General features: G+C 42.2%; 1 protein-coding gene across 1 annotated transcript in view; it reads left to right on the forward strand.

Annotated features, from left to right (window-relative positions):
• The window catches only part of LOC310995071 (netrin receptor UNC5D-like), a gene marked incomplete at both ends in the record, with an annotated part of 187,141 nt that overhangs the window by 135,949 nt on the left and 27,348 nt on the right, over positions 1 to 23,844 (forward strand). Inside the window, 6 exons of the mRNA XM_083984000.1 lie at positions 1,006 to 1,149; positions 1,423 to 1,526; positions 16,487 to 16,661; positions 17,848 to 18,015; positions 20,908 to 21,072; positions 21,505 to 21,537. Of these exons, the coding sequence (XP_083840126.1) occupies positions 1,006 to 1,149; positions 1,423 to 1,526; positions 16,487 to 16,661; positions 17,848 to 18,015; positions 20,908 to 21,072; positions 21,505 to 21,537 (789 nt within the window). The remainder of the gene's footprint in view (positions 1 to 1,005; positions 1,150 to 1,422; positions 1,527 to 16,486; positions 16,662 to 17,847; positions 18,016 to 20,907; positions 21,073 to 21,504; positions 21,538 to 23,844) is intronic.

Consider the following 23,844-nt stretch of genomic DNA (forward strand, 5'->3'; position numbering starts at 1 on the left):
TCCTTGTCCAGCCTTGTTCCAGCAGCAATAGCAGCAGGAAGAGCTGTGTGCGTAATGGCTGTTTGTATCTCTGCATTCACATTTTAATAAATCTGTTCAGCCGGTGCTGGAGAGAGAAGACATCACATTCTTTGGATGAAAGCTGCAATTTCACCAGACACCCAATAAAGCCACCTTATTATACATTAATGGTTCGAGGCTGTCATCTTTTGTGAGTAGTCTGGCATAATTGAAATACCGGGGCTTTTAAATTCCCATCAGTTGTCTGGGAAAATGCTCATCTCACGCCTGGCTCATTATGGGCTGCATCACAAGACAATATACAGATATTAACAAATGACCTGGCTGACATTAACTCAGACTCTCTGCTGCAGAAATAGAGGATTTGATTGTCATCGAAAGTATCCGTGTTCAGCTGCGGCGTTTAATTGCACTGTTATGCTACCTTAAATTATAGCCTCTTCAAATGTTTTCCAAGACAACAATAAGAGGCAGATGTGCTCCTCCTCTGCGTTAATGCCTCCACTGGAAAGCATTTAGTGTCACTTCTCTATAAATGGATTATAGGTTGATTCTGAAAGAGGATATAAGAGCTAACTTACAATTTCTCTCTGGCACAAACCACCGTTTTCCCACCGCTGCCCCTCTGTTTGCCCAACTCAAGCCTTAATGAGGGTTTGTCAAAAGAGCAGTAATGACATGAATTTGTTGTGAAGTGGTCAGCTCTGTGTGTGTGGACCCACTTAGAGAAATAACACATTATAACATCCAAACAAAATCCCTGAAATGTGTTTTTTGGCTTGACGAGCAGCCTGCGCTCCGTCTCTCCTCCTGGTCAAACGGTAGATCATCTGTTTACCGCTGATAATCTTATCAAATTCAGATTTCACTCATCATCCTGTCCCCAACGATTCTCCATTCATCTCTCTCTCTTGATTGATCATCACTGTGATCTAATGAAAGCTCTAATCCCAAGCAATCCAAAACCATCTTGTGTGTCCGCAGGGCTGAAGATCCGCGAGGTGATGATCAACGTGTCGCGGCAGCAGGTGGAGGACTTCCACGGCCCCGAGGATTACTGGTGTCTGTGCGTCGCCTGGAGTCACCTGGGAACGTCCAAGAGCCGCAAGGCAACCGTCCGGATCGCCTGTAAGCAAAGCCCCGTGTCATTTTGATTCCCAGACTTGACCTTATCGTCTCAGAAAAGGTCATCCTTCTTCAAAACCGGTGCTGTGATCTTTTATATTTTTCTTGCAGAAGCCTTCATTCTTTATGTCTCTCTGCGTCTGTGCAAGGAGGAGGTCGTCAAACATGAAACGAATCTGACTTTTTAATGTGCATGTTTAGATGCTGCTTCATGCCGCTGCTGCTGCTGCTGTTGCTGTTGTTGTTTAATGCAGTGCTGTTTATTCTCTCCCACAGACCTGAGGAAGAACTTTGAGCAGGACCCCCAAGGCACCGAGGTGCCTCTGAATGGCATGATTGTGTTGCATTGTCGTCCCCCAGAGGGAGTGCCGGTGGCTGAGGTGAGGGGGCTTCTTGCACTTCAAACAAGTAACATTTTCCTCCTGTGTTGCCTGGAGAGGAGCAGTCATCTGTCTGCTGCACTGACAGAATAACTCTGTTTTCATGATACAATGTTTTGCTACTCTCCAGCCACAGCAAATCAAAGACATTGGTGCACTTTTCCTCCCCCTCTCCCCCCCTCCCACCAACCCCAAGTCTGGTTTACGCCAGAGCCGCCAGTTGATGAGCTGAAGACAGCCATTGGTATTAATTTCTCACGCTCATTCTGTTCAAGTCTGGAGCCATCACTCACACACCGGCGATAATAACTGTCCGTGTGCGCCGCTATGTTCTCTGTTTCCTGTGTTCACGGGTAAAAGGATGTACGGCTATGACTTATTTAGATGTCATGTATTCATTTCATTCTCAGTATCACCTCCCCTCTCCCCCTTTGAGTCCTGTCTGTGTGTGTGTGTGTGAAAGAGAGTGGCTGTCATTGCCATTTTAATTTTTACTATGAATATAAAATGAAGCTCTCACGGACAGTCCTGTTGAGTGGTGTGTGTTGTTCTGCGCTCTGATGTTGTCTGCCTTCATGTGGAGGCTCAGTAGGCAGATATGTCAATATCAAAGCCTGTGTGCCCAAGCTTCTGAAGCTTTGCATTTACTTAAAGGCACAGTCCGTGATCTATGGGTAAACAAAATGACAGCCATATACCAGCACATTTCAAAGGCACAGGACTTGGATCCCTGCTGTTTCTCCTGCAAGTGATTGACATGCTTTTACATACACTGACTGAAGAAGTTATTGATGTTTTCATGAAGCTAATGGTTAAGGCTTTGTTTACATCTCTATATTGTAAACAGAACATTAAAACAGACATGTGTTTTTTTAATGTTTTCAAACACCATCAGTTGAGAAACACATTGATTTTCTTCAGCTTTTAAGTCAGACTTCACTCAGAACAGTCACATTAGGGACCAGTGTTCCCCAAGTTTGGCTCTTTTCAGCACGTTTGGTTTTATGTGGAGAAATTGACGGAGATGAAAGATCAAACTGTACGCTTTAGTTGTATTGATGGAATTAACTTTCATATTGGAAGACATCTTAATGTTCTGTAATTTCACTTATTTTGAATTCCCACTCCACTGTATGATTAGGCCTACAAGGAGTTTTAAAACGTCATTCACCTCCTGTAAATATGCAAACACAACCCTGCATCAGTGTTGTTTGCTCTGTATGAGGCTGCATTCACAGAAAACTGCAAATCATGAGCTAGTAGAAGCTAACAGTTAGTATAGAAAGCCTCCATGAAAAAATCTCCATGTAAGTGAATGGGAGTCAAGATTTTATTTTGTGATCTGAAATAATATATAATATATGACCTTAACCTATTAAAACATACAGTAATGTTTCATGCCAAAAAATTAGCAGTTTGTCGTAAAACGGCAACGGAAGAATGAATTTTGTGTGAAGACCGCTCTACGGACTAACAGGCAGTGGAGTAGCTGACACGGGAAAGGGCGGCATGTGGTGTGTGACGTCACCTACGCGACCTGTAGTCTTTCTGGTTGCGGATTTTTGGAATTTTATTTTTTAATACTTTAAAGAAACAACCCATGCCTTCCTTAAATCTGTATCAACCAGGAAGCGATGAAAGGAAAGCAGTTTATCAGACTCCCGACATTTGTACAGCTATAGCAGCCTTTGTTTACCCACCCCGAGTTATGACGTAAGGAAAGATGGCGACGCTGTGAATATGGTCAATTGTGTACATCAGTTATAACTGATAACTACAAACAGCTAACTGAACTACTAACAGCTAAAACCATAACTAATAACTATAACTGATAGCCTAACTACTAACAGCTAACTGATAACTACAAACAACTTGTTCAACCACCTGTTGACCAGAAGTTTCCAGGTTATGTATCATCACCACTTTGCTTTGTAATAGAAGCACCAGTTGGTCATGCTTTCATAGGCTACAGTCAATTTATTATAGCAGTTGATTTATAGACTTAAATAGGCTACAACAGTTATTAAATTAACTTAATTATCAGATAGAAGACAGGTATTATATGGCCTACAAACCACAAACACAAGCGGCTTAAGACAGAACTGAGGGGTTCTTAGCAACGATGCTGCTAGAATGAAACTTGGATAGATAGATTGACTGACATGTCATGTGCAAAATTAAATAAATAAAAGTGAACAAAAATTGCAATAGAGTGAAATATAGGATTGCACTAGGTTACTTGTAGAATTGCAACACTTAAAAATTGTCAGACAACTGGTAACCATCTGTTGTGATTAAATGAGAAGATAGGATGCCGTCTCCAGATTTCACCATATTGGGAAGTATTTTTATTTAACATAGGATAATGTTATAGGGTAGTATGTTCACTTCTGTTAATGGCTTTTGGTTGCTTAAGATTCAAACAGCTGCATTAAAAGGGCTGCAATTCAACACCATCTTAAATTCAGGGTGAATGCCGGCACTTGTGTGAGTGTGTTTGAGATTTATATTACCCAAACATTTCCTCTGCAGGCTCTATTGTTGGTTCTGAATTGTTGTATTAATAAAAAGCTTGATCCCCCCCACAAAAAATATATATAGTTTTGGGTTTTAAGACTCCTTGAAGACAGCCATGGATTCCATCCAAAGCACACATAAAGCATGTAAAACTGTGTTTGTGCATTTGGTGTTGTGTGAGAGTGTGTGTGTGTGTGTGTCTGTGTACACGCTCTGTGTGTGATGAATGATTCAGCTCACACAAATGGAGCATCGGTGTACCGCGAGTCTCCCCCATGCATTGTGGTCATCAAATAGGCAACTCCTCATGCATTCATTAATGTGACTCCGGCTAACAAAGAGAATGGTAATAGTAAATAATGCAGGGACAAATCCAGCTCTCTCTAGTATGAGTTGCACTGGAAAGGGGAAAAAAAAAAAAAAAATACGACATCCAGAGTTGGAGATGCGGGTGTACTTTTCTCTTTTCGTGACTTTAGGCATTGCTGAGAGGTTAAAGCCTTTTTTTGTAACCAGCACTGTGAAATTTGGCTCAGAGAGAAGCCGGAGCTCAGCTACAGTTTGAGTTTTAAGGAATTGAGGTCAGGATGCTGTGTGATCTGTTGAACTCTATTTGTATTCCGAGGCATATTTATTTTGGTCATGACATCTATTTGAATATTTCATACCACTGCGATTTGCAACGGATCCTGATGGAAATTAATACTTGTGCTGCAGAAGACACATGAACAGTTTTTTTTCTTTTTCTCCCGGAGATGACAATAAACGCTCAGTTGACAACATGCAAATGAAATGAGTTCCAACTTTGCATGCTGTTTTAAGACATAAACGCTGTGCAGCCGACTTTACAGCTCGAAATCCCCTTACGCCGCTGCTCTGTTCCTGTTCTCAGAGGCAACAGTAACAGTGAGGGGAGGAAAAGAAGTTTATCCGTGCCTCGCTGTAACTAAGCCACCCGGGAGTTTACTGGGCTGCTGTGTAGGATGTTAATGAAAATCAGAGAATGCCATATTATCTGTCCCAGCAGTGATAGAGGCAATAATCTGCGCACATTGTAAGCCAGACCACCAGAGAATGTATCGTAGTAAAACAGCTTAAGCCTGCTTCAGTTTATTGGTGACAAGAGTTGAGATGGCCAAAGCTCCACTTTTCATAAAGAGAGAGGGAGAGAGAGCATGCTTTGTATTCATTATAGCCTAATACTTATGTTATTATATGATTGGCTGTGATAAGAGTAGGTAAAGGAACAGGAGGAATATCTTTCATTAAACCATTCAAGTCTATAATGACAGAGTTGTTGCAGGAGAGCGATCATGACCATAATAATGAGAGAAAAAGCAGAAATGAAGAGACGTGGTCGTCTCCAGAGGGATCAAAAAGGATCATAGTGACTTATCAGATCACAGATACAGTATAAGCATGAGCCTGACCATGCACGGCTTTAAAAACAAGCGATAAAATCTTTAAATCAATTCTAAAACTGACACATAGCCAGTAAAGGGCAGTGAGGATTTGTGTGGCGGGGTCACTTCTTCTTCTTCTTCTTCTTCTGAGAACTTGTTTGTTGTATACTCCCAAGATCAATAAACTACCTAAGCAGAAAAAGGCAGCTCTGAGTAAACAACTGCAACATCATTAGATACGGCTCCCAGACTATATGAGAGACTTTTAATAATACATGCGCTCCTCTGACCATGAAGGTTATTAGAACGACCTCCAGTCTGGAGTCGTTCAAGCTGCAAATGTCTTTGTCCGACACCCAGGTCTTAATTTCAGCGGCGCGGCGCAGGACAAACGTGACACACACACACACACAGGGGACAATCTCTAACCTGTTGGACACAAGTTTTTTTTTTCCAGACAGCTGATTAAGACGTCGTAATCCACTGCGTCAAAGGCTGATCTGAGATCAAGGGGGAATTACAATAGAGAAGCTGAATCAGCAGCCGGGGCGGTGAAGAGCCAGAGCCAAAGAGCCGAATGGTAGAAACTTCAGATTCTTGTTCATATAAAGAGAACAAAAGAAATCATCTGTGTGGAGGGAGACTTAGATAAAAGATATCAGCGCTGAGATGGGTCTTTGAGTTTGACACTCGTATTGACAAACAAATTATGTGTTGTAAATGTCAAGCCAAGCGTGATTGTGCAACTAGACGGTGCCGCTTCTGCTTTAGATTTGTTAAATACTTGATTTACTTAACTGCCACAACCGCAGGCAGTGATTGCTTCATCCAGGGTTTTGGTTTCAAGTCTGAGCCAGCCTATTGTCCAGCCTGTTGCTCCAAATGTCATGGAGGGAAACACCTGCTGAGGGCTGAGTGGAGTGAAGTGGAGTGGAGTTGAGTGGAGTGACGTCTGTGTCTGGCTTTGTGAGGCTATAAGGCCTTGTCCACACCAGCCCGGGTTATTTTGCTACGAAAGTTTGGTTAAATAAAATTCTGCATCCACACGAGTGGTGTAATAAAAATACTTTGTACACACGCAACCGTAAGATCCGCTACCAAGTGATGCAATTTACGTGTAATACATATGCCACAGCAATAGGTGGCAATGTAAGGTAAAATGGGAAGGCTGACGCTGGGCGCTTTGCTGCTGTCTTCTTGCAGTTGTTGGGGACGCTAGCAAGTGGAGCAATGAGGGATTCCTCCTCTGTTGCTCACCCTGAGGTTTCTCCAATTTTTCCCTGTTAAAAGGGTTTCGGGGAGTTTTTCCTCAGTCGATGCAAAGCCCTTTGAGACAAACTGTTTGTAAAAATGGGCTAAACAAATAAAATTGCCTTGCCTTGCCTATTTCAGGTGCCTTCATTGTTGAATTAGGTTGAGCAACTGGATATGACAACCGAATACAGCTGACAGCATGCCAATAAATACCAACAACTTCCAACTTCCAACTTGTCCATTTTAGCTAGCAAGCTAAAGTTAACTCTAGCTAACAACCTCTACGTAGAGGTGCGTAGAGGAGCTGAGCTCAGCTCTGACGTAAACAAGGGAAATAATAGCGGTCGTCATATCCACATGCAACCGCTGAAACCCGAATCGGCAGAAAACTTCACTCCAGTTTCAAAAGACCATGGTTTCAGTGTTCCAAAAGCACGGTTGCTTGTGGACAGAACAGTAAAACCGGGAAGTTCACGGTTGGACAAGGCCTAAAAGTTTTTTGGTAAAGTCTCCTATAACTTCAAGAAAAAAAAAGAAAGGGAAAAAAACAGTTTAACAATCATTATCTCCACATTAACTGGCCAAGTATTCTTTACCATGTGTAATTAATCATCAAGGCCTCTCATCCAAAGTCATTTGAAGTGCTTAAAATGTAATTATTCAGTGATAAACATAACATTTCCAGAGACCAGCGCGGAGATAAACCAAGGACACGACAAGGGTTTTTTAGCCACCCCCGCCTGGAGAATATGCTGCTGTCAGATTTGGAGTGCTCATTTGTTTAATGTGATTTCATGAAAGTCATTGTTGCAGTGAGAAAAGGCCATACATGGCTTTGGGAGGGCGGAGAGGGGCGCAGGCAGGAGAGGGGAGTGAGAGGAAGAGGAGGGGCACTTGTTAATGAAACTCAACCTTAATTGAATCAGATGGAACAAAACCTAGTGCGATGCCTTGTAATCGTCTTCATGTCGCTTTCACTTCCTATTTGAATGATTGCGAATGTAGGTCATTACATTTTTTGCTTTCAGAATAATTGAGTGTTCGGGGCCCGATGCGGGTAGGAATTGGGATGACTCGAGGAGGGCATACTTTTTATTGTGAGCGTGTGAATGTGTGTTAACTTTAAGATACCTTTTTTTTCCGTAAATAAACACGCGCTCCTCGGGGCCTGCATGTCGGCTCTCTCATCTCCACATCTTCAAACAGCTTGAAGCTATCAGAGAAATGAAACTCAGCTGCACGGTTACATGCGGCTTCCCTGCTGACCATTTGATGCTGATTTCAATACATCATGACTTCATTTTGTTTGCTCTCGCACTCTCGCTTGCTCTCCTCTGGCTGGAAATGAACTGTTACCAAACAAGTCAAAAGTTATACGGGAAACTTTCAGGGGGGGAAACATGCTGCAGAGAGAGTTTTTAGTTCAGTTTTCTTTCTTTCTTTTTTTAACTCGGCTGCTGCTGTTTATTGGTCAACACTGTGACCTTCACAGCCACATAAACCCGCCACCGGCAGCCTGCCCGCCAGGCCTGATGGGCCTGATGGGCCTGATGGGTTAGGTGTGGTGTAGCTCGCCACTGGTTGCTGCTATCTAAGTGGAACAAATTTACCAATTAAGCAAATCCGTTTCCTGCCCTCCCCAGGCGCTGGCTTATCAGGCTCATTTGAGTCTGTCCTGTCTCTCTGCCTTCTCATCAGCATGTGCATCTCTCTATCGCTTCTCCCCACCCCCCCCACCTCCCCCACACACACACCAAAGGGGACACTCTAGGACCAACGCAGAATGCAAATCGCACTCTGGCTTTATACACTTCCTGCAGCGAACACTGGAAAGGAGAGAGGGAGGGAAGAAGGAGGGGAGGGGGAGAGGAGGGGAGGGGCTCAACGAACAAGATTAATCAAAGTGGAAAAAAAAAAACATGAGACAGGAACACCGACCACAGAGCAGGACGATTATTTTAATTCATTTCAGTTTGAGAATTTGCTGCGATAAAACTGAAAACTCACCAAAGACAGCTCAAATGTATTCCACTCCTGTGATCACAGGGAGACTAGAGAGGCAATTATGAGGCCAGAAGACGATGGTTTAATGAAGCTACACCTCTCCACTTCTGATGTCTATACCTCAGCTCAGCTCATGTTCCCTTTTTACAACGGTGTGTTTAGAAATCGGGGACAAACTCATTCATTCATAATATAACATTAGTATGAGCCTCAAACAAACGTTCAAGAGCGTCCCAGTTTGAAACGTGTGTTTGAAACTTGTCATCACTGAGGCTGTTTTAAGTTGCTTTTTCTTTCTGAGGGTGGCTTGGCAGCAACGGAGGAGTTTCATCCTCACACTTCATCCCTCCATGAATAAATACAAACTCTATATTTTAGTCACAGACGTACAGTAGGTTCAAGTCCCTTTTAATACAATACAATCCTCTTTCTCTACTGCAAAAACTCAAAATCTTACCAAGAATATTTGTCTTTTTTCTCGTCAAAATGTAATTTCTAGTCAAAACAAATCTACTTATACTTAAAATGAGACTCATCACATTAAAAAGTAACTTGTTTTTAGACACTTTTTAAATTATTTTGAAAATTTGTTTGAAACAAGTGAAAACTGTCTAAAAACAAGTTAATTTTTAGGTAATGAGTCTTATTTTAAGTGGAAAGAGATTAGTTTTGACTAAAATTGAGACATTTTGACAAGAAATAAGACAAATATTCTTGGAAAAATTTGAGTTTTTGCAGTGTATCTAAATAAAGCCCTATAATATATTTAAAAAGAAGCGGAAATGGCATAATAACACAAGATCTGGTTAAACAAACAAAGCATCCGATAGAAATCACACAACCCTACAGAGAAACTGGGAGCATTTTCCGAAGACGTGCAGCATCCTGAACAATCCAGCAGCGTAACAAAGGGAGTGAGTGAGTGAGGAGCAGATCGATGCCACGGTGACTGATACTTCAGCACTCAGAAGGATTGATTTGTAAATTGTCGGTCTGTTTCGGTGTGGTTGCCAGGTTCTGACAAACACAAAAATGAATGATCTTAAATAGTCCATGATTGTGCCACTTAAACATCCTGATGATGACACAAGTGTCCCAGAAATCCACACCAGTCATCAGTCTGCTATTGTCAGATCACTTCACTGAAAATTGACCACTTTTTTCTCATTTTCATTTTATGAATTTGAAAATCATTTCAATAGTTTAATATGTAATATAAGGATTTACCTTTATTCCACAGTACAATGAATGAATGAATTGGGACTTTATCGAAAATAATACAATAAAAGAAGAGGCAAATCAAATCTAATAGAATAAATATCTGAAAAGGAGCAGGAAGAAGCATCATCTTATTTAATCCTACTCCTCCTACAACTATTAATAATTAGTTTCTAGGTTACCAATTAATCATCTGTCGACTGAGAAATGATGCTGGTTTGCAGTCTCCAGTACTTTGATGAATATCTGATCAAACTCTGCAGACCTGACCGTTCCTGTCTTCAGTTGTGTGCAGCCTGTGCCGTTATCTGTGTAAAAACACACTCGGGCAGGTAGGGCTGCATGAGCCTGCCAAAAAAAAACCTTTTGCCCGCATCCTTGAATCTTCATTGAAAAGTGGAGCAGCAGAGTCGGGGAGCTCGATGCCAGCTTCTCAGAAGTGTGTGTGTGTGTGTGTGTGTTACTGCCACAATGGCTGGAAAACAGCACACACTCTTTTGGCAAATGGTGGAGGAATGTTAAAATTACCCAACTTTGTATGCGAGAGAGAGAGAGTAGGGGAGCTTTCTAGTAGAGATGAGTGCCAACGCTGACTTAATTATGCAGATTGGGCTCCATGACGTGACTGATCCATAATAAATTAAATAAAACAGATATCAACAGTGTCGGTGGCCGTAAAAAAAAAAAAAAAAAAACAATCTTTCCACTGTAAGTTACACTTACTCAGCCATGGCAAACCACCAACTCAGCTTCCTGTGCCACAGTAATTCCTGGCCTGGAGTAACCGAGAAAAATATATATATCCCAGTGAGTCTCAGTCAGTCAGTGAGAAATATGGAGTATGAATGTGGGATAAAGGATGACTGGGATCAGAAAACACCGGATCGATGCATGTCTACTTTCTGGATCCATGCTGTGCTGCTTATCTGCAAACATTGATAAGAGAATGAAAGTTTTTACATTTCAAGAAACCAGTAGCAGTTTTACCAGGTATAATAACTGTTCCCCATGTCTTAGTGTATTTCAAGCCACAGGTATATATAAGTATTTTCTCATATACAAGACCGTACAAGAAGGTTTTTATTAATTTCCATGAGCTCGTCCCCTGGTCTCATATTGGTATATACCGTATCTGATGCCATCTCTGTGACTTGTCAATATAGTATTAGTGCTGGAGCCAAGGTTTTACAGTGAGATATAAATAGAACAACAGAGGCAGCAGCCGTGTCGCAGACCACTGAAGTGTCAAAGCAGCAGCAGCACCACATGCCACATGACCACCCACTGTATCTATAACGCATACATAGCATTCATAATGTACATACCTCCATGGAGAATGCAGCAGAAAATGGCCTCTTATATGTCCTTGTATAATTGATTAAAAGACTCTCCATAGTTAAAGTGCTGTGCGGCTGGAGCCACAAGTGCGTCCTTGGCTTAATTTAATATTAACACGTTCACCAGCAGTCATTCGTGGGTCAAAACCAGCAACTCTCTTCTTCTAAAAGCCTAATAAAGTTGCTTAAAGGGATAGTTCAACATGTTGGCAATTTGGCCCATTGCCATAATCCCTATAGTCATAGCAGTAGGTTTGTTACCTTTAATTGTCGGTGCAAGCTATTTTTAGATCGGCGGAGCAGAGCTGCGAGCTGCTCAGAGCTACGCTACGGAGGCTAATGGGATTTCTTGGTTTCCCTCATCAAACTCATGAAATACACAATCCAACAACTCCAAAACGCTCTGGTGGACAAGTTGTCACCTGCACATTCACAACGCTATGAGATAATAACAGAACGTTACCAGACAGAGTTGTTTTAGAGGTAAATTCATGCAAAACTGCTGATGCGCGTTCCCTTCAGGGACAGTTTTTCAGCAAGCAGTCTCTGAATTTGTCTCAAAAACAACTCTGTCTCGTAACGTTCCGTTATTATCTCATAGTGTGATGAATGTGTACTGTAGGTCACAACTTGTCCACAAGAGCGTTTTGGAGTTGTTGGATTGTGTATTTGATGAGTTTGATGAGGTAAAACCAAGAAATCCTATGAGCCTCCGTAGTGTAGCTCTGAGCAGCTCGCGGCTCTGCTCTGCCGTTCTAAAAATAGCTTGCACCGACAATTAAAGGTAACAAACCTACTCCTAAGACTATACTGTAGGGATCATGGCAATGGGCCAATTTGCCAAAATGTTGAACTATCCCTTGAAGTGGTCTAAAAAGTGTTGGTTACTATAGTAACAAAAGTTCTAAGTTGGCAGCACTGCACTGTAAATCCCCTGGTGACATTATAGACAATTAATGCACATATTTGTGTTGTAGGAGCAACAGCCAATAGGGAAACTCCAAAACTCCATCAATGGTAACTTAACTTAACTTTATCACTCACTCACTCACATACATACATATATTTATACAGTTGCAGTTCAAGCGGTATGGTTTTAATGACCCTGACTCAACACATTAAATTCATTTCGCTGATACTCGTGATAGATTTTCTTCTTTCCCTGTAATGTAGAATTTATTACCTGGTGGAGAGCCCTGCTACGTCTGCAGTGTGATATATATAATTTATAATATGTTCAACTCCTCGTCAATAGAACTAATTTAATGACCAATCTTATTTTCAGGGTTTGTTTTCTTTTTTTTGGACCTTGGCAAATGACTGTTGATCCATCTCAAGGATAATAAGGTCATGCATTAATTGTAATAGATTGTAAAGTATCCAGGTTATTATGTCCACTGGATTTATTCAACACACATACACACACACACACACACAGACACACACAGGTCTATGAGTAACACAGATTTAATGCACGAGCGTCATCGCAGTACACTGTAAATGAGGAGAAACACTTCTACGCAGCGTTTAATGATTAATGCGAAACTGCTGATGAATAGACAGTAGCTGCACATTTATCCAACTCATTATTTTTCCACTCGCTACACCGTGATAGAAATTAGATATGCCGTTGTAATACAGGATAACCCACACACCCAAGTTAGTTTTTGTTTTGTTTTTTTCCTTTTTGCTTCAGGCAGTGTATGTAGTTATACTCCTGCGTTTCCCGAGGTGACATATTATCCACTAAATGTTGAGATATATTTAATTTAAATTTCATAATGGTGAAATCTTACGTATGTGTCAAGTCCAATTTTGCCACCACTCTATAAATATGCTCCACATCTGAATACGTGTCGGGAGTGAACAAAGGTTTGAGGGTTAATTTTCAATTCAGTGAATTTCCCACATCATATTACTCCATCACACTTGTTTGGAGCTGCCTGCAGGAAAATGGCTTTTATTTATAGTTGTTTTTTTTGTTTTTTTTTCCTTAACCAAACTCCAAGAGCATTTCAAAGTAATATGATCTCCTTTAACTTAATGCTCCGTAGCAATTTGTCTTGGATTGATATAGTGTTTGTAGTTACAAAGCTGACTCTACAACACTTACTGACTGTCCTTAGATGACTTAGTAATTAATGTGACATTTCCCCACATCATAACAACACAGACAGCTGACTTAAAAATAGCCAGTGTTTCATCCAGAGTGACAATATAACACTAAAGCAATAATCCTGCAGCCGTATGAGCCTGTGAATCTTCCTCTAAAATGTAATTTGTTGCCTATGTGTGAGGCTGCACAACCCGTCGGTCAGCTCGGAGTCGGCTCTCGGTTCATTATCAGCTCAGCAGCATCTAAAGGCTGTGTCTCTCGATGACATTAGAGACGCCTTTGAGCTGGAATCTTTTCAAATACAACAAATACACAGACTATGTAAAATGTGACCCTGGTTCAGAACAACAACAAAGCTCGTCTCTGTCGCCCAGAGAAGGTGACAAAGCACAAAACCTCCCTCCCTGTCAAGGTTAATTCCCTTCTTCATAGATAGTAGATAAGGCTGCAGACAGTAGGAGAAGGTAAACTTTGCACAGTCTGAGGCAGAGCAACAATACTAAACCAGGGTTTCTGTAGACTGACGGATAGATAATAATAATAGATCTGAAAAACCATAATATAAAAGCATATTTTGTATGAACAAAGTAAAAAAGTCTGCACCGTTTTCCTTTTGTGGGAAGTTGAGCGTTGGCTGCTGCTGCTGCTGCTGCTGCAATGGAGTAAATTGATGTTAGCAGCTGTGCAGGATATAATACAGCACAGACGGCAACACAAGAGCTGATTAGACATTGAAGGTGTGAAATGGTGAAAGGCGAGAAATATAAAGAAAAGGGGGAAGGAGGAGGAGGGGGGGGGGGGTTGATGGAGTGACCGATGCAGCAAGCCAGTGTGGTCGCTCGGTTTGTCTTGAAAGCTGTGCAGCCAAATGATGAAAAAAGTTAAATTAAAGGCACATGATGAAAGACTTCTCGAGCCATCAAAGGGAGAAAAAAAAACGAAGGAGGAAAAAAAAAAACGCTTGTGACAACGTGACTCCTGATTTATTGATTTCCCCCCTCGCTCAATTTTTTTCACCCAGGGTGCTTGGAAAGAGCAAAGCAATCTCTGAGTTTGTTGGCTGTTGTTACATTCCCTTGGCAAATGGACACTCTCAACAAACACACACATTGACACACACATACACACAAATGCTCTGGAGTGCAACCCCGTGCACAAACATATGGAGCTCCCAGTGGGGCGGAGTTTTTAATCCTCAAATACACTGCCATAAATCAAACCCCACTCCCCCATGCCCCGGCTCGTCTCTCTCAATGAAAAGCTCAAGCCAGTGGCACATTAATAGCAATTTACAGGGCCAGTCATGCGCGGAGAGGAGCATCAGCAGAGCGTCCTTTATTTTGTAATTCCTTATTACTTTCACTCGCTACACGGCCACTGAATCGGTAACGGCAGAGGATGTGACCTACCTACGCTGCATCGCTCCCGCCGAGCCCGTGTCACTCAATGTTGTTTCTGTTTTTTCCCCCGCAAGCCCCCCCCCCCCTTATAATCTCACAATGAGAATCAGTCTCTTCTAACCTTGGTATACGTAGTAATACTGACAGGTGTTCCTATTATTTTGTGCACCCCATTTTTATCACTGAGGGGTTAGGAAATACCACAGACACCTCTCTGGATTGAGTGATACAGATGGTAAATGGATGGACTGCACTTACAGAGCACTCTTCTGGTCTCAGAGACCACTCCAAGTGCTTTACAATACATTTATACGTTTTATACATCACATCCATACTCGCTGTCATACATCACACCTGTGCACTGACGGACATCCACAAGGGAGCTTCAGCACGTGGACCAGTGGAGCTGGGAATCAAACCTCCGGCCTAATGATTATTGGGAGACTGAGGCACATTCACTTCAGGGTAGAGACATCCTTAGTCTCTTTTTTGGAGGAAGGAGTGGGGTTAAAGGGATAGTTCAACATTTTGACAAATTGGCCCATTGCCATAATCCCTATAGTCATAGCAGTAGGTTCGTTACCTTTAATTGTTGGTGCAAGCTATTTTTAGAACGGCGGAGCAGAGCTGCGAGCTGCTCAGAGCTACGCTACCGAGGCTGATGGGATTTCTTGGTTTCCCTCATCAAACTCATCAAATACACAATCCAACAACTCCAAAACACTCTGGTGGACAAGTTGTGACCTGCACATTCACCACGCTATGAGATAATAACAGAACGTTACCAGACAGTTGTTTTAGAGGTAAATTCATGCAAAACCGTTTTTCGGCAAGCAGTCTCTGCATTTGCCTCTAAAACAACTCTGTCTCGTAACGTTCTGTTAGCGTGGTGAATGTGCAGGTCACAACTTGTCAACCAGAGCGTTGTGGAGTTGTTGGATTGTGTATTTGATGAGTTTGATGAGGGGAACCAAGAAATCCCATGAGCCTCCGTAGCGTAGCTCTGAGCAGCTCACGGCAAGCAACCAAAGGATTTTAAGATAACCATTTAATGTCACATTCGGTCACCAGTGTTCTGTTTGTTCGTTTGCTAGCGTTGCATCATTATTGCTGATTTGCATCCACATTTTTACTTGTTTTCATGTCTGATGCTAACCTGGCTAAGACTAGACCACGTCTCAAGCTGCTAGACATCGTGTCTCTGACATCATTGTGTTAAGCCTGCCTATTCTTCTCCAGATGGATCTGCAAAGACATTGAGCAGGGGAGAATTAGTTGAACCTTTTTCCAGCTCATCTAATATCAATGCATTATGATGCAGATGCTGACATATTGTGGATTAGAGCTTGTATTGGGGTATTGGAGGAGGAGGGGGTAGGTAAGAGGGCATGAGTGGGAAATGGCATCAGGCCTGACTCTTCCTCCTGAGCCACAGTCTACGGTTCAACAGCTCCACAAATTAACCCCCCCCCCCCCAAAAAAAAAAGATCCTGAAGTTGGAGCAGCAGCTTTCTGAATCGCTTTAACCTCAAACCTTCTTGAATGTGGGATTTATTGCAGCACTGTTGCATAAACTGGTTTAAGCGCTGATCTCATTATTTCAGCTTTCATCTTCCAACGTGTTTATGCCCACATACAAACCTTTAGCCCGTTGAGTCACCACCAGTGTCTGTGTGTGTGTCTGTGTGCACACTCTCTCTGCTGATTTCAGGTGGAATGGCTGAAAAACGAGGAGCTGCTGAACTTTGACGGCATCACCGACACCAGAGGCGACCACAATCTCATCATCCAGGAGGCTCGTCTGTCTGATTCGGGGAACTACACCTGCGTCGCCAGCAACATCGTGGCCAAAAGACGCAGCGCCACAGCCACCGTTGTTGTCTACGGTAGGAAAAAAAAAAAAAGTCAAATTCCTGTTATCCCTCCTTCCTTTTTATTCAAATTGTTCAAAAGAAAAATGCATCTAAGGTTAGATCCTGTCTCAGCCCCCTCCAAAAAAATAAAAGAAGAGGACCTGACAAGAAAGCGCTTCAGGTTTTCACTGCAAATGATCAAAACAATGTCAAACAGCTTTTCTTGCTTGCATCAAAATATCAGCTTTCGCTACAGAAGCAGCCTGTCGAACAAGCACCTCAAGCAAATTCCCCAAAGTCATTAATATAAAAAGCCGAGCTAAAACCGCAGCGTGTGGCCTTTTTTTCTTTTTTTTTCTCTCAAGAGTCTAATGAGCAGGTAATGGGCGAGTGATCCCTCATGTGTAAAAACAAGGAGACACAGGCACAATATTTACAATAACTCAATTATTAATGATGGAAAGGCAGTGACGTGGGCTGTCACAGCTCCTTGCCTTTTATCTGCCAGCGCTAAACACCTTGTGTAAAGCACTTTGTATTGCTGCAGGCCAGCACGCGGTGTTTCCAGCATTTTTACAGCCCTGAAGCGAGCTGCGCCGAGACAAAGGCAAGTAAGTGAAATCGTAATGTCATTCTAGCGCTGCCTCCTCTCACACTACAGGAACACCTTGTTAATTGGAGGATTTCTGATGCTCGTTTTAACCAACCTCTCATACAGCCTCTTTTTCTTTTTCTTTTTTTTTTCTCCCCCCGACGAAGGGCATTTAGCTTTTGTACAAATACATCTGATTCTATCTGACACCCCGTTGCTGAGGCCCATCAATCATTAATTTCCACAGCGGTAATGAAGTCTCTGACAGGATGACTATTCCCAGTAGCCTCAGACAGATGTACAATGGTTGAATGCTAGTATTTCTGCCTTTCCTGTGACAGCAAATGAGCTGATTAGTCAATCATGCCACATTATTCCAGGCAACAAATCACAGGAGGAAGTAGATGGAAAGGGAAGACATCATTGATCATCATGTCAGAGACACCTCTGTGTTTTTCCTTCCCCTCCCTGATGAGGCGTTTGTTGTCACATCTGATTGATCTCCTGTGACGTAAACACACTAATACTGTACATTGTTATCCACAGAATATAGGACAAATTTTTAGAATTTTTTTTACCATCTCCAGCTGTCATCTCTCTCTCTCTTTCTCTCTCCCTCTCACACAGTGAACGGTGGGTGGTCATCGTGGACAGACTGGTCGCCCTGTAACGTGCGCTGCGGTCGCGGCGTGCAGAAACGGTCCCGCACTTGCACGAACCCGGCTCCTCTCAACGGGGGAGCGTTTTGCGAGGGCATGTCGGTGCAGAAAAGCACCTGCAACACGCTGTGTCCAGGTGAGCGCAGGGACGCCGTCCACGCCGCTGTCAGTGTCTGAGCAGCAGCTTTAAAGCGTGAACGTCCTCCAACTTCACAGGCCGCAGTTGGTGGTGTTTTAATGAAAAGCCACTGACATGAAAAGGTTCACATGCTGGGAAAATGGACTGAAGTGGTATTCAGGCAAACTCTGCAGCTGTTCGTGTATATAACTTATACAATATACTGTGGTTTCTTTTCTGCTACTTTGATTCAGTACTGCCTCTTTTGTTGGCCCATTCATTGTTTGATTGTATGCAATATTTGACTTGTTTAAAGGGTTACTTAACCCAAAATCGATAATTCATCAATTTTCTACTCACCGTCATGCGAAGGAAGGGTTGGTAGAACTTTTGGAGTCATCAAAACGCTTTTAGAGTTCCAGGGGGGGTCTGGCTGGAAATGGATTTTCATATAATGGCGGTGGATAGAGCTCACTTTTGAATCGTCTAAAACACCATGAAACATCCAAATACCTCCATACTGCTCGTCTGTACTGACCCAAGTGTCCTGAAGCCGCGACATGAAAAAGTTGTTCGGAAAAAATAAAATGTGATCTCTGTTTTTAGCCTTGTTGTAGTAGTAGCTCCCAGTAGCTGCGCGAGATGCGCGAGATTTGCTGCAAGATGTTCTTCCGTGTTTACATCATACATCATGGTTTACAACAAGGAACGAACATCTTGCAACAAATCCCCCCCGGAACTCCAAAAGCGTTTTGATAACTCAGAAAGTTCTCCGGACCCTTCCTTGGCATGACGGTGAGTATATTGGTGAATTATCAATTTTGGGTGAAGTATCCCTTTAAACATGTTTTGCATGAAGACGGCTACATCTGTGAACCTATGTTGTGTGAGGTCAGTAAAGCTGTCAACATCCTGCTGCACACAAATTCCCACACATTGTTATTTTATACCAAACTTTGTGCATATTTAACAAAGGAGCTTTAAACTGTTATTAATTAGATACTTAGACGTAATTAGGTGGATTTATCTACTCTAGGCTAGCTCTGTCCTCCTGCTTCCTGTCTTATGCTGCGCTAAGCTAAGCTAAGCTAACCGCCTTTAGCTTTGATCCTCTCAGACTCCTCTCAAGAAATCAAATTAGTGTTTTCCCAAAAAATGTTAAACTGCTACAGCTGCTGCTGCTGGCAGACATCTCTGGGGATTTGAATGACAGCTCGTCCTTGAATGCATCAGCATGAAAAGGGGCTCTCTCCACTCACATGTGCGTTATCACACAACAATAATGTAAATGCGCGGGGGGAAAAAACGAAAGGCAACCAAATGGTCTCTGTGATGCTCTCTGTCTTTAAAATACCTGAAATTAATAGAAAGTAGCGACTTGCCTGGAAGGAAGGAAACATGTTTGAAAGCCTCGGGCTGCGCTTTGTAGTTAGCTTTAGTCTCCTTTTGAACTACTTACATTTCACCATGAATGCGTCACATGTTTCCACTGCTGATAGTGACAGAGGTTTGCATCTGAAATCTAAAGCAGCAGACCATGGAAAAATAGCAAATGAAGAGAAAACGTATGAGGGAAATGAACGGGGGGTGAAAAACAAACAGGCGGAGCTTATAAGTTGGGTTAGAGGAAGAGCTGAGCAGCAGTTCCAGTTATCAGAAGTGCCGTGTAATCTGCTCTGCCCAAGTGTTTTTTCTAGACAAGCCCCAAATTTATGATTTCAACCACAGCACCAGTATAAAGGAGAATGCTCATCAGGTTTAAGGAAAAAAAGTTATCAGGGGCAGGCAGTGCACTCCTCCGAACATTATCTCCTCTTTGCCAACAGCCTACTTCTGAAGGATTCTTTCTCTGCATCTGACTTCTGAACATAAACAGAGTGCATTTGCGTTTAGATTAGCAAGGAAGAAGGGAACTCGAGAGCGTTTGGAGGTGGAAAGGAGACTTGATGGAGTGTGGCATAAACAGAGTGTCTCTATGCTCCGAGTCAGCAAGGCGGCACAATATTTCGGCTCCCTGAGGAAGAAAATGTTGGTTGTTTTCACTTTTTTTTTTTTTTTTGGAAAGTTAGAAGTGCAGTCGCTGCTAACTTGAGTGTTTTCTAATGAAGTTCCAGAGAACTATTAAATGATTCGGTTTAGTCTGTATATTTGAATATTTTCCCCCTAAAAACCTATAGGCCTATTCTCTTCTCATAAACCTAACACAGAGTTTGCATTAGCACAACAGCTAATACTGCTGATTCTAACTATGCTAACTACATCTGCTAGTCGCCATCTGCCTCTGCCTCTGTTATATAAATGTATAGGCTATAGAAACTATTGACAACAACACAAGAGTATTTAGATGAATACAAACAAAAATAAGTGTATAAAACATTATAAAATATATAAACAGACAAAGGAAGAAGAATACTTTTTCAATTAATATTTTTGTAAAGTTTAAATACCGTAGATCATATGTTTTAACAGCTTTTTTATTTTCACAATCAGATATCGAGGAAATGTATTGTTTAATATATGCAGAAAGTTCCAGAAAGTTTGGCTTCTTGCCTGGAAATTTAGATTTATGTAGCCTATGTGAAATTTGGATAAAATCATTAACAAATGAATCAAGTGAAACTGGGAATTGAGTTTCTTATCAAATTAAGTGAAACCAAACAAACATTTTTCCAGCATAAATTAAACTGGGGGTGAATACTGTATGATCACTGATAAAAACGTGGCAGTTTACTCTGGTGTGTGGGCCAGACCAGAATAAATGAACCCAAGTTTCATTAACAGAGTCACAGTGGAATCTGTGTACAGTTCACATCAATGTTTTGATTTTACTTTTTATTCACATTAAAACAAAATGTATTTGTGAGGAGAAGAGGAGCTTTTAACCCTCTGTCTTTGTGTGTGATTGGTCAGTTGACGGCGGATGGGGCGAGTGGAGCGAGTGGTCGCTGTGCAGCTCGGACTGCGAGAGGCAGCGCAGCAGAGAGTGCACGGCCCCGGAGCCCAAACACGGCGGGCGGCTGTGTGACGGGGTGGCGCTGGCCACGGACAACTGCACGGGCGGCCTGTGCACGCAGAGTGAGTTGCATCATCGACATCATCATCATCATCATCATCACCACCACCACCACCTCATCCTTTCCTCTCTCTCCGCCGGTTCACAGTGAGAGAAAAACAGACAGTTTAACATCATTAGCGTCAGTCCCACTGTGTGCAGGGACTGTGCCATTATAGATTTACTGTTCATAATTTTTTGGCAGTGTGGGCTAGATCATGATCGTCATTATAATCATGCTCATTACCAGCGCCCTCATTCATCTTCATTACTCATCCGGTCCACTCCACGTATAAAACACAGGGAGTGTGCGGCGCGCAGGCATGGATGCATACACACACACACACACACACACACACACACAAAGGAGTAGTCATTAAATAAACAAACACTTGTAGTGCTGAGAAAAGGTCATAGAGAAACTGTCAAAGTCTGATGTTTCTCTGTCTTTGCAGATCGAAAGTTGCTACATGACGCTAAGCCGCAGGGTGAGTTTCTCCTCAGCTTCCACTTCCTACTCTCACCTTATTTTAAAGGGATAGTTCACCCAAAATTCAAATTTCACTCATTATCTACTCACCCTCATGTCGACTAAGGGCTGGGAGAAGTTTCAGAGTCCTCCGTGCCTTCTCTGAGTTACAGCGGGGCTCGGTGCAGCATTGCCTGTCCATATGACGGTTGCGAACGGAGCTCACTTTTCTTCGTCCAAAAAGACACACCAAAAAAACATCCAAATACCTCCATAGTGCTCGTCTGTAATGTCCCTCTTGTATTGAAGCCCCAACATGAGAAATTGTTCCGAAAAAAATTAAATAAGTATATGTTTTAAGCCTGTTTGTAGCGGAAGCTCCCAGTGTTGCTCTGCCGGAATCTCGCGCGATTTGTGGAGCTGTGAACAGGGTGTCAATGCAAATCGCGCAAGATTTGGACGGACCAGGAAGAGCAGTGCTGGGAGCTTAAAACATAGACTTATTAAATTATTTTCAGAACAATTTCTCATGTTGGGGCTTCAATACAAGAGGGACATTACAGACGAGCACTATGGAGGTATTTGGATGTTTTTTGATGTGTCTTTTTGGACGAAGAAAAGTGAGCTCCGTTCGCAACCGTCATATGGACATGCAGTGCTGCACGGAGCCCCGCTGTAACTCAGAGAAGGCACGGAGGACAATGAAACTTCTCCCAGCCCTTAGTCGACATGAGGGTGAGTAGATAATGAGTGAAATTTGAATTTTGGGTGAACTATCCCTTTAAAGATTATCAACTCCTGACTTTGTCTGTACACAGTGACCAAAGACATAACAAACGGTGCATTCAAGGACTGCTTGTTTTAGTTTATGCCAGACTGCACCACGTCTACTACTATAGTAGCATTAAGTCCAGGTTTGACGAGGGGGTTTAGCACGAACACTCAGCAGAGCCTTTATCATCGATTCAGCATGGAGAACAGGCAGCATGTGAGGGAAACATCTGACGGGCCGTTCAGCCGTGGAAATCAGTGATTTTCCCTCTTTGAATAAAACGACACTCAGCTTTTTAATGGTTTGCAGGTCGCCTTGATGTGAGAGGAACCAATCACTGTGACAGGTGTACTAGTTCTGTAGGGAAGGGGAAAAAAAGTCGGTGTGACTCATTATGAATGCACCTGTATTCAAAATAGATAGTTATCTGAGATATCGGTGTCCCAACAGACCGACAGAACACATCATGTATGAATAATGAGCAGAAATACAAGTGAAATGAATTTCTGTGTGTGGTTTCTGTGTCTTAGTCAGAGGATGATGATGATGATGATGATGATGGTGGTGGTGGTGGTGGTGGTGGTGGTGGTGGTGGTTACTGTGCGTTCTCTCCACCCCTGACATCCAGTCCCACTTTAACATAATGACACACTGTATGTTGAATCATGTCACTTTCACTCCATTAAGTGGTGTTAATGGTCTTTAACAGTATTTGAACATTAGCACTTGTGCTGTCACATGTTAGATTTTCTCTACACACGACTATCGCTTCCCCAAATAATTAATAAATTTACCTCAATGCGATTTTGCAAACTCAATGCAATACAGTACAATAAAACCACCATCATGGAAAATTGCCTCCGGCTCACCATAACAGAAATACATATTTCATTAAAAACAAAAGGAAACGGTTAGAACACAATTAAACATAAAAAATAAAATAAAAAGTTGAGAGCAGTTCATTGCTAGTGCCATTCAGTTCATTTGTTACATTCATTTATACAGAACGATTACACCTACACCCACCTCCATGGTGTAAAAACAACTGATAAACCAAAGAACCACAAGGCCAAACATCTGCCATCACCATATTATCATATGTCTGTTATCAGCACAATATTAATATTTCATTTTTAAGCATATCACAAGTTTTGTCTTCACTAATATATCCATATGAAACTAGTTCAACTGCTTCCAACTTATTATTACCTCAGTTTGTGATAGTGATTTGTGTCAAATGACCCTCTCTTTTGGAACTATATTTTTTTACTCTGTTAAAGTACCGTATCCCTCCACATAAGTGCACCTTCATTTAGTCTGACTCACACAGCTAAACTGTGGAGTAATACAGAGCGCTGTAGTTGTGCTTGTGCATAGTAATATAGTAGAAAAGTCATGTTTGACAATGCAGCAGTAAAAAAATGTCAGAATAAACGACACTAGCAGCTTCAACTTCTATTAGTTTTTTTTTGTAAGTAGCTGGAACTCCTTTTAGTGGAGCCGCCCATCACTCAGTTTCTGTGCTGGTGCTCCTGCTGCTTCTCTGAACCAGCA

The sequence above is a fragment of the Trachurus trachurus genome (assembly GCF_905171665.1).
Source record: "Trachurus trachurus genome assembly, chromosome: 12".
NCBI classification, from domain to species: domain Eukaryota; kingdom Metazoa; phylum Chordata; class Actinopteri; order Carangiformes; family Carangidae; genus Trachurus; species Trachurus trachurus.